This window comes from Peromyscus eremicus, chromosome 8b (genome assembly GCF_949786415.1).
Source record: "Peromyscus eremicus chromosome 8b, PerEre_H2_v1, whole genome shotgun sequence".
NCBI lineage: Eukaryota > Metazoa > Chordata > Mammalia > Rodentia > Cricetidae > Peromyscus > Peromyscus eremicus.
Genome location: NC_081424.1, coordinates 37,355,734 through 37,367,414, shown reverse-complemented (window position 1 = coordinate 37,367,414; position 11,681 = coordinate 37,355,734). Strand labels below are relative to the sequence as shown.

General features: G+C 47.5%; 1 protein-coding gene across 1 annotated transcript; it reads right to left on the bottom strand.

Moving 5' to 3' along the window:
• Positions 1-2,885: 2,885 nt before the first annotated feature.
• Positions 2,886-7,426, bottom strand: LOC131918549 (sperm motility kinase Z-like). The gene is made up of 2 exons (XM_059272694.1): positions 7,077-7,426; positions 2,886-6,369 (listed from the first exon to the last, which is right to left on the bottom strand). The coding sequence occupies exon 2, from the start codon at positions 6,353-6,355 to the stop codon at positions 4,871-4,873; it is 1,485 nt and encodes a 494-aa protein (XP_059128677.1). The 5' UTR covers positions 6,356-6,369; positions 7,077-7,426; the 3' UTR covers positions 2,886-4,870.
• Positions 7,427-11,681: the final 4,255 nt, after the last annotated feature.

Genomic DNA, 11,681 nt, shown 5'->3' with positions numbered 1-11,681 from the left:
TAAAAACACTGCTGACTGGGACTCAGCTCCCTGGATCACAGGAGTCCCTGCTGAATGAAGTTGCCTGTGACTGGAGTTCCCACTGACTGGCATCCCTATTGGCTTGTGTACCCACTGACTGGCATCCCCATTGTCTGGAGCTCCCACTGACTGGCATCCCTATTGGCTGAAGTTCCCACTGACTGGAATCTTTGCTGACTAGAGTCCCTGCTAACTGAGGTGCCTCTGGCTGGACTCCCTGCTGGCTGCGACACAGTCAGCTCTACTTATCTTAGCTGGCTGCCTTACCTCAAAGATTGGAATGGATAGATAGTGAAGGGAGACAAAAGAGAGAGTTTTATTTCCAACACAGGAGCAATCATTCAGACATATACACACACACAAAAGAAATACAACCCCGAAAGTAGAAACTCTAACACTCTCAGTGGCAGCAGGATGCCATTCAAGAGAGACTGGGAGAGTTGCAGCTGTCATCTTTCAGAGGCCCCCAAAACCAGTGAAGAGCAGTCCTCTGTGGAGAGCAGTTTCCAGAAGCAGCAGGTCTCAGAGGGCAGAACTGTAGGTAATCCCCTCCACAGGAGCTAGCCCCTCTGTTGTAGCTGCAGGTTGAGTTTTAGTGGATGGAGCAGGAATGAGCTCCCAGCCCGAGCTGGAGCATCAAGTCTGGGGTGGTCCATTTCTGGAAAGTCTTGAGGGCAGCACCAGCCTCCCTCCTCTTTCTTTTCTGACAAGCAGGGCAGTGTGTCCAACTGTGAACTCCCCAGTCTTCCTCTGATGTCAGGTTGCCTGGGTACTGGGACACCAGCCAGAAACAGGAGCCACATGAGAGGCAGACTGGGAAAACACAGACTTCCATGCTGCTTGGTTGGGCTTCTGCATGTGCTGAGATGGAGAGGCCAATCAGAAGAAAGCCTGTCAAACCCAGAGAAGAGCAAGTCAAAGGCTGCTAAAACTGGGGTGGTGGGGTGGTTTCCAGCAGAGATGCTGTCTGTCCCCTCTGTCCCTTCTATGTGGAAGAGGAAGCTGGGCAGGAGGGATGGGGGACTGTGTCCCCAGATTACAGTTGAGGATTTGCCTGTATCCGGGTCTGGCAGCCAGGAGGATTGTTCCTTTTGTTCTTATTGATGCTGTTTATTTCCAGCTGTTTATTTTGCATCAAAGGCCCTTCTCTCATCAACTGGAATTCCCCAAGAGACTCCAGATGGCAGGAGTACTCCCATGTAGAAATCTCCACTATGTGTTACCTCCCTCCTAGACAAAGGAGGATTCTAACCAAGAAAGAAGAGCTCATAGCAAGCAGGATTTCCCACACCCCTCCTCCTGCAGCTCTGTGTGTCCACACAATGACAACAGGATCATGGAGCTCAGTGTCACGTGGCTGGCCACATAAAATGCAAGAGAGCACAAGACTGGATGCTTCGTGACCGTGATCACCCTGCTCTGCACTGCTCTCCAAGCTGGTTCCTCTGAAACTTGGTTCTTCATCACTTTCTCCCCCTGACTCTTTCCAATGTAACTACTAAATCCATCTCCATCAAACCCAGGACCACACCTCCCTCACTACCTTCCTCTGCTCTCATTCTCTGGTAAACATCTTTTGGCTCTTTACTAATTCTAGCTCAACATTTTAGGGTCTTCATGAGCAAGATAGTTTTATGTGTTGTAAATAAGGATATATAATCATTGTGCTTTTGGTTTTCAAAGAAAGTTTTTCAGCATCTAGGAAGAAAAAGTTTGTAAAAAATGTCAGAAAGAAGAGCAGACAGAGCCAGGCAGTGATGGTCTACGGCTTTAATCATGACAGTGGAGGCTGAGGCCAAAGGATCTCTTTGGAGGGAGAGCCTGGTCTACAAAGCAAGTTCTAAGACAGCCTGAACTGTTACACAGAGAAACTCTCTCTAAAATCAAAACAAACAAGATAGCAGATAGAAAAAAAACAACCTCACGTTAGGGGTTGGCAAACATCAACTATAGAAGACTTGGGCAGCCCAGTTGGGAGAGTAAACAAAATATAACAGGATCAAGTCAGGAGGCACACAAACATCCAGCTGAAGTCATCTGGGGACAATCTTTGGGATAGCCACCTTGGAATCTGTTATGAGCTGCAGGATTATAGTAAGAATTCAACTGACTATGGTAAAGCTATACCTGGAAAAATCAAGGCATTCTTCACGAGGAATCCAAATCTCAAAGAGTATTTGGTATTATTCCACTTTTAATATATCAGCTATTTCCTGATATGAATTTCATATGTGCTCATACTTCCCCAAGAATTTTTAACAGTGTATTTTACCTGAAATTCTTCTCAAGCATCCTAGGCCTAGGAGACAGGTGAACTTAGGTGCATAGCTTTGTTTCTTGTGCAAATGAAGCTCAAACCTTCCTATCTCTCACAGCCCAAATGGCATCCCAGAGCAACTGACTCAGAACACAAGGGTTCTTTGCATACCAGGTGCAATGTAGCTATGAGGCAGGTTTCCTAGCTCTGAGCAGAGTTATCCACCCTGCCAGTATATGGTGGCATAGAAAAATAGAGGCAGTTTTACTTTGTGACTTACAGACTCTTTTACTTAACCACCTGTAAGATTGTAGTTTCAGCACATTTATGGTAGACTCATAATGTTTCCCCTAACCACTTATAAGAATATATTTTGGGCACATAGATTCCCTTTGTGACTTATTCCAGGCCTTATCTGACCCCACCTCCTCAATTCACTCCCCTTTGGGGTTGCAAATGAAGCTGGCTATCAGGGCTCTTGTAGGGATCTTGGAAGCTTTGCATTGGTTTGTAAGAGTCAGGCCGCAGGTAAGTGAGAGACCAGTTCCAGGAGAGGAAGGGGAAGGAACCAAGATGGAGAACAAGAATGAAGATGAGAAAGGAGACAGAAAAGTTGGAGTTATGAGAGGACAGGAAGAGAAGGGACAGAATTGAAGCGGTGTAGATAGAATTTAATCTCAGAGGAATAAAGTGGCTGGATGAAAGAGCTCTGTGTACTTAGATTCTTTTCCCTCAGAATATTCTCACCGTTAGTAACGTCTCTCCTGGGCCCCTGGGAAGGAAACTAAAGAGGCTGGACTTCCATAATTTCTGAAAGGAATCTAATTCAGCTTTCACTTGAATGAGCTTCCTGGGTGAAAATTCTGGCTTCTCATTCCCATTTTTACATCATGGGACAAACAACAGTCAAATCTCTTGAAAACAGAAATGGACCTTCTAGTTGTTCTCAGAGACAGTAATTTTACTCTTGGATTGTTTTGCTCTTATTTTTCCCCTTGTTTATGAGTTGAGGGACCAGCACATACCCAATTACTAAGTACAGTAAGAAACTTTGAAACAAATATGCTTGGTTTTGAAGTTTAGGAGACTACAGTGGAGATCTGTGCTAGTTAGGTCTCTTTTAGGATGACACAAGCTAGGGTCATCTAGAAAGAGGAAAACTCTGTTGAGGAAACTCCTCCATCAGAGAGCCTGTAGGCAAGTCTGGGGGCGCATTTTGTTGATTAATGATGGATTTAGAGGGCACAGCCACTGTGGACGGGTTGTCCTGGGGGTATAAAGCAGGAAGCAGAACATGATCATGGGGATTGAGCCAGGAGAGCACATTCTTCCACAGTCTCTGCTTCAATTCCTGCCCATAGGTTTCTTCTCTATGTGTGTTCCAACCTTGGGTTTCCGTAATGACGGACTGTGATTGGGACATAAAAGACAAATAAATCCTGCACTCGACAACATTACTTTTGGTCAGTGTTTCATCACAGCGACAGAAAGCAAACTAAGACAGAAAATTGCACCATGATTGTGGGGTCTTTGCTGTGATAGAGCTGACCATGCTGGTATGGGGAGGATTGTGGAAGTGTTTGGAACCCTGCACTGAGCCTCTGTTCTCAAAGCTTAATGGGCTGTCTTGGGGGGGGGGTGGCAGAGAAGGATGAGAAAAATGCATAGAATGGAGGCCTGGATGGTAATGTTTGAGAGAGAAAGCAGATGCTATCAGAGCCATTTAGTCTATATTTTGAATTAATAACCTATGGTTTCTCGTCAGCAAGACTGAAGATTCTGCTTTGATTAACAAGAGATCAGAACCATTAAGGAGAAACCTTGCTTAGTTGGGACAATTGATGCAACTTAGCTTTGGCTGAGACATCAGCGATGACTAAGAAGACACAGGCATTATGGAGCCAAGATCTCGTGAAAAGTATTTCCTCAGGGTCATCACATAGAAGCTGTGGTCCAGGGCTGGGAAGAGCTGCATCTCATGCTGGCAGCCAGGATGGATAATGTGTCAGAATTTCCCATGTGGTCCTGGTGTTGGATGCATGAAAGCTGAAGGGTCAAAGGGCTGTGGAGAACAGCTGAGGCTTGGCACTGCGAGAGGCCGGGAGATGCCATTGTTGAAGATGTAGCCTCCTTGCAGAGCAGACCCCAGCATGGTGGAGAAGACAGGACTGTGGGATGACCACCAGGAATACTGACAGGTGTGGCTTTAATCAGGCTGACCTGACAAGACAGGACGTGTGTGCTGCAGACACCACATCACAGGAACACAGAGGAGGAGTGGAGTCCAGAGGAGCCCGAGTCATGGGCTTGGGATACTGAGCCACAGCATCTGATTTACACGGGACATTGGTTTTGATTTGATTGTGACTGAGTCCTGGTTCTTCCCTCTTGGAGTAAGAAAGAATTTTAGTTGTTTTTGATGTTAGGGGACCCCACATCACACATTATCTAGATAGACCCTCCCAACTCATTGCACACCAAGAACCTAAAAATAATTGTCTCTACACAGGCCATGAGTAAAAGCATAGATAAATGCAAATATAGAAACCTACCTGGACCATGCCTCACACTTCTTGTCATCTCAGTGTCCCCTCACTTTGGGGGGTACACCTTCCTTGGACACCTTTTGTGGGGTGACATGCAGCAGAATAGTCTGAGGATGCATGTCCGAATCCTCTTCTTCCATCCTGCCCAGCCCCTGGGCTGCAGGGAGCTTGAGGTTCTGCTCTGTTCTGGGCCACTTGAGGCCTTTTCTGACTGGGAGCTACTGGAGAAGCTGGTGTCTTCCACATCAATCACAATGTTTCTTGGTAAGTAAATACACGGCGCAGTCATAGAGCGCTTGTGACTTCTGCCCAGATTGGGTGTCTTCTCGGGCAGGTCAGGGTCATCCATCTCCTTCCTTTGACTCTGATCAGGGTTTTCTGTGGGTGAGACTAATGTCCGAAGAGAAGGTTCACTGGCCCTTCTCCTGAGGGGCAGGGAAAACATGTCAGGGTCTTCAACAGAAGGGAAAGGTGTTGCCCCTGGGTTCATTACCTTTGTGTGGACATTACTGTCATGGTCCTGGCATGCCTGATACCTCAGTAGGTGGTATACAGCCATGGTTTCATTGAACTTTCTGTGTTTTAAAGATTGTCTTATATCCTGGGCGTCAAACCCAATGTTTTGCATGGCTGCCATAATTTCAAGGTCTGGGCAGCTGGTGTCTCCATTGCAATGAATTGTAAATGTCTTTCCCCCTTTCTGAAGCCATGGGTGACGCATGAGGTCCCGCACAGTTGGCCTCTGCCTTGAATTCACTGTTAGTAATAGGCTGATCATGCTCCTTAAGTCTTTGGAAAGCTGATAGGGGATGTCATACCTCCCATGCAGAACTTGTTCCCTGAGTTCTAACAAGGTGGCCCCTGCAAATGGGACAATCCCTGTCACCATATAATATAAGAGGACCCCCAAGGTCCAGACATCTGCTTTGGGGCCATCATAAGGGAAGCCCAGGAAGACTTCAGGAGGAATGAACTGGAAGGTGCCACATGGCTTTTCCAGCTTTTGCCCAGGCCTGAATCTGACACCTAGGCCAAAGTCAATAATTTTCACCTTTCCGTGCTCATCCACTATGATATTGTCAGGCTTTAGGTCTCTATGAGCGATGCCTTCATCATGGCAATAGCCTATGGCGCTCAACAGCTGAACTAATATGCTTCTAGCCTCATCTTCCTTCAGGCATCCAGACTTCCGGATGCGATTAAATAGCTGTTCTCCCTCAGCCACTTCCATAATTAAATAAATGTTCCATTCTGTTTCTATCACCTGCAGGAGGGAAACAATGTTAGGATGTCTGAGCATCCTCATGATGTCGACTTCAGACACTGGCGGCTCACACCACTTCTCCTGCTTCACCAGAGCTTTCACAGCGACTGTGGCGCCTGTGAGACGATGCAGGGCCAGCATGACCTTTGCACTGCCACCCTGGCCTAAGGCCTTCAGGATGGTGTACTGCCTGGTGAACACCTCTTCACCAAAGACGCTGGGCACGGTGCTGGGCTCTGAGGACTCCTCCTCCATATCACTGGACATGGTTGGTAGTGATGCTGCGTCAAAGAGAAGGGGAGGGGAGGGAGACAGGAGATATAAGGGAATGTACAGAGACGTGTGGAATAAAAGTCACAAAATCCTGGGCAAGAAAGTCAAAACAAAGGACAAAGTGTAAACCCCACCAACAAGTAGCTTTCAACTGGAGCACCTGTGGTGACATTTTGTATATGCTCTAACAAAGAAAGCTTGTCTGGAGACCAGAAGGCAGAGCCAGCCACAGAGTTAGCCATACAGGCCAGGCAGTGGTGGCACACACCTTTAATTCCAGCACTCAGGAGGTAGAGGCAAATGGATCTGTGATTTACATTACAGTCTGGTCTACATAAGATTAATCCAGTCTGCAAGAGAAAGAGAGCTAGGGGGAGCCTTTATTCCCAGCACTAGGAAGGTTGAGACAGGAAGTGATATGGCTGGGCAGAGAAAGGAATATAAGGAGGGAGGAGACTGGATTTCGGGCCCCCATTCAGCTGAGGACTCAGGGGCTTTCAGTCTGAGGATTCCTGCAGGCAGGATCTTCCCCTTTTGGCTCAGGAGTTGGCGGGGTGAGAGGTGGCTGTGGCTTGTTTCTTCTGATCTTTCAGCATTTAACTCAATATCTGGCTCTGGGTTTTTGTTATAAGACCAATTAGGATTTGTGCTCTAAGCACTGAAGACACACACAGACAAAACCCAAACCCAACACCCAAACCAAGACCCAACTCACCATCCAATGAAGTCACAGCTCAGGAATGTTCTGGATGCTATTCAAACGACTGAAACAGGAATTGGGGAATAGGGAAAGAAGTGAATAGAACAAAAATGAGTGAGAAAAATTATATGAAATAAAACAAAATTTTAAAACCAGCAGCCCAAACCAAAGATCAGCTACTTAAGATATCCATCAATGAAATCCAAAGGAAGCCAGGACACCTCAAGAAATCAAAACAGAAACAGAAGCACACGAAAACTCACGAAGGAAACAGAGGCAGACAGGCAAAAGTAGAAAGCAAACCAAACAAGAAGTATTTGAAAATCAATACCAACCACAAGCCAAACAGGCATAAATGCCACATGTCAGCTATACTAATGATCTATGAATAGTTCTGAAAAGGTTAAAACCAAAATAAATGACATGAAAATATAACAAAAATTTAAGTCAGCAAAAGTAAAGAAAAAAAAAGCCCCAAACACAACCATTAAAACACAAAAACTAAAAACAGAAAACCAAGTGTCCAGGAGCTCGAAAGAGGCCTCATTCAGTAAAGAATTTCCCTTGTAAGCATGAGGTCCTGAGTTAGATGTAAAAGATCACTCCCCACCACAACAATGAGAACAAAGAATCACCCACACAAAACAGGCCTGGTGTCACCAGCTTTCACCTCAGCACACAGGTGACAGAGGCAGAACCCAGAGGCTCCTGGGCAGCCAGCCTAGCTTAAGTGGAGAAACACAGGCCAGCAAATGACCGCTTTGGAAATTAAGGCTGACACCCTACCTTTAGGAAGTCACTGATGGTGGAGCTCTGGCCTTCACCAGTAGCTGTACAAGGCCGACCGATGAACTCACACACACGTACACAAGGATGTATGTACACACAGCACACAGTCACACACACACCTACACACAGTCACACAGACACACACGCTGCACACAAACCACACAACCTCACTAGAGATTAGTAAATCACACAGGCTAAAACTCCACCCCGCCTCTTAGACCCACAGAAACCAGGCCAGGCCACACCATTATATCCGCTGGGTGGACTCTCACAATGGCTCCTCATGAGGTCACAGTAGGACATGTGCAGGTCATGGCTGTGCAAAACTCACAGAAACTGAAAGGACTTAGAAACTTCTGGCTCGGATGGGCTCTGCAGAGCATCATTAGGCTTTAGAGATTGAAGCTGGGCACCATGGCTGGAGGACCCCCACCCCCACACTGCTATCAGAACTGCTAAACACCCCACCGCCCCCACACTCAGGGCCACATGCAGATTCCCAGCAGTGTAGAGGAGCCAGGCATGGGATGGTGTCCTGGTATCATTCCTGTTGTGGTGATAAAATACCCTGACAAAAAAGCGACATGGCAGAGAAGCTAGTTTATTTCGGTGTACAATTCCTGGTTATAGTCCATCGTTGTGGGGAAATCAAGGCAGGAACCTCAAAGGATTAGTCCCATGGCATCTACAGTCAAGAGCAGAGAGAAATAAATGCTTACATGCTAGCTGTGGAAGGCCAGCTCCCACCTTTTTGAAGGTTTCTTTAGGAGGAGGAGAGAGGGATAGGAAAATATCAGATAGAAAGGAGGATGTAGCTGACGAGAAAAAAGACAGAAACACAGGATAGCTTGGGGAGGGCCTGGATCAATACCCAACAGCCTCGAAGGTTTATTCAAAAGGTTTCTTATAACATGTCAAGGGGAGAGGCAAAAGACCTCCCCCTTGCTAGATCAAAGCACACCGTACAGCCAAGTGCAAACCCTTCCAAACACCTGGTAAACATGCCCGTGGCCAAATCATCTCCTTACGCAGCCCTGCTGGGTAAAGCAAGCTCAGGTTCTCTCAACCTGAGTAATTTGGGCCTCCACAGCTTGCTTGATTTCTTCTGCTGGGTTTGATGTCTACTTTCCCACAGTCACTGATAGTCTGTGTGTGTGTGTGTGTGTGTGTGTGTATGGTGGCAAGTGTGGAGCTGTACAAGTCTGATATGTAGCAGTCAGTCTGGAGAGAGCAGCAAGACTAGATGTCTCACACTAGGGGAGAAATGGTGTATCACTTGTGCTGATGCTTAGCCATGCATGGTGTGTATTTGTGGGGCATGGGGTGCTCATTGTCTTCTATCCAGCACTGTATATGAAGGACACAGCGTCTGATACCCAGCAGTACTTGTGGGCAGGGACCCAGGACTACTATCTGGTTGAACATGGCCCTAGAAGTTTTTCTAGGCAAATAGGAATGATCATCATGGTGTGTAGACTTACATTGTAGACTGGGGAGCTACAGGAATGGAGGGTGAGTCTAACAGTGCCTGATGCTGGTACTTTATGGGGGAAGGAGAGGGTTCCTAAATGGGCTGGTACCTAGCAGTTTAGGTGGGGCATGGGTGCTGTCCTACAAGGCCTGATACCTCATCATGTGTGAGGCAATGCACGGGGCTGGTGAGCAGTCACTAATGCGGCCACTGTATGAGTGACATGGACGATGTGGTAGGGGTGAGTCTAACCAGACCTGAAATCTAGTAGTGCATGGGAGGTCAGGACTGGAGCAGTGGGAACAAATAATCAGTAATATGTCTGGCCAAGTGGCAGGGCTGTGTTCATCAGGGCACGTTATGAACGTGCATTTGGAGCTGTGTGGGTCAGTGGTCCACTGTGGGATCACATAGCCTGATACATAGCAGTAAGTGTATGAGGATATGATTAGCTGGGTGTGATTAATACCACTGTTTGTTGAGGGCATTGTAGGTAGGATGTAGCCAGTACTGCTGGGTACCTATCACAAAATGTGGGCTGGGAGGGGTCCCAGGGGACCTGATTTGTAGCAGTGTACGCAGAGCTGCAGGGGTTGTTGGGCAAGGCCTGATACCATGTGGACTCTGGCTGTGGGGAAGCTGGTCAGCTCATGTAGCATGTCTGTGTAGTATGTGATATTCAGCAGTGTATGTGGGACAGTGGATCAGAGAGATAGCGTTGTCCAGCAGGACCTAGTGAAAACAGGATGCGTTGGGTGTCAGTGGGGGTATTGGCTTGTAACCAGGCCTTGTGTGCTGGTTTGAATGAGAATGGCCCCTACAGGCTCATTTGTTTGAACACTTGGTCCCCAGTCGGTGGAACTGTTGGGGGGTGTTAGGATGTGTTGGCTTGTTGGAAGAGGTGTCATTAGGGGTGGCCTTTGAATTTTCAAAGACTGGTGTGATTGCCAGTGTGCCCTCTCTTTGCTTTCTCTTTGTGGATCGCGGTGTGATCCACAAGGTTACCCCATCCACCTACCCCAGTGTCCCTGCTCTGCCATCATAAATGTTAACCACCTGGAACTGTAAGCCAATTAAACTCCTTGATTTATAAGTCGCCTTGGTGGTCATGGTGCTTTGTCACGGCAATAGAAGAGTAACTAAGACAACTGTATACATAGCATTTCATGTAGGATAGAGGGGCAACGGGCATTGTTTGCACTTACAACGAGGTTATGCCTGTCCAGCGTTAACAGTGGGATGCCCCGCGTGACTTGGTAAGACATTTAGCATGTTAGGTGTCAGTGTGTGGAGGCTCTCTTGTAAGGCCCTAGTAAGGCCCTATCCTAACATTTCGTATGGGACCTAGGGCTACTCACCTTGACCTGAAACATAGCAGTGTATGTGGGGCCTCAGGAGGATTGGGTCTTCAGTGCAACCTGATTCCTAGCAGCGTAAGCAGAAGTCTGGTGGTAGGCTGTCCAGCGGGGCCTGATATGTAGACGTTTCTATGGTGTGGAGGAAGTGGGGGTGGGGCTAGCATAGCATGAAATCTAACAGTATGTGAGACAACAGTGGGGAGCGGACAAGTCCAGTGCATCTAAATTGGAAATCAGGCCCTCCTCTCCCCTCCATTTGCTCACATAATGTGGGAGCCCACAGAGGTTTCCTGGTGAGATCTGAGCTTGATTAACCCAGCAGGGCTGCATAAGGGGATGGACTGACCACGTGTGTGGTCACCAGGTGATTGGAAGGGTCTGCGCTTGGCTGTGCTAAGGGGAGGTCTTTTGCTCTATCCCTTGGCATTTCTATAAACAGCCCTTTGGAAGATACAAAAGGGGCTGGTGGGTTTTGATCCAGGCCCTCCCGAGGCTATCCTGTGTTTCTATCTGTCTCGCTCCCCTCCATATGTCTATCTAAATATTTCTCTCTTCTCCCTACTCAAGAGTGCCCTGGGGAAAAAGTGGGGGCGGGTACCCCCACAATATAACACTACTTACCAGGACTTGATGAGTATAAGCCTTCCACCACTTCATGTAAAACACTAAATATCAACCCCTGCTGGCCACCACACCCCTTTCACCTCTCTGCTTAAGCTATGGAGTACCAATACCTGATGCTACCCCAAACTACATGCACTGTAAGATAGGAGGGCTACTGTACACTCTTGCAGTTTGGGTCCTGCTAGACCCCTCTCCCATCCTACCCCATTATTCCAGGTATCAGCCCCTACTGGACACGTTCCCCTCACTATCTCTGTCCAGAAACACACCGCTGTATTTCCAGACAGGCACCCCCTTACTGGATCCCCTCCCACCCTCACTGATGCCCTAAACATACTACAAGGGAACAGGTCCTGTTGGGCATCTGACTATCACACA

What these genes read in the sequence shown, in the direction of transcription:
- LOC131918549 (XM_059272694.1), bottom strand. Translation starts at nt 6,355, where the DNA reads ATGTCCAGTGATATGGAGGAGGAGTCCTCAGAGCCCAGCACCGTGCCC.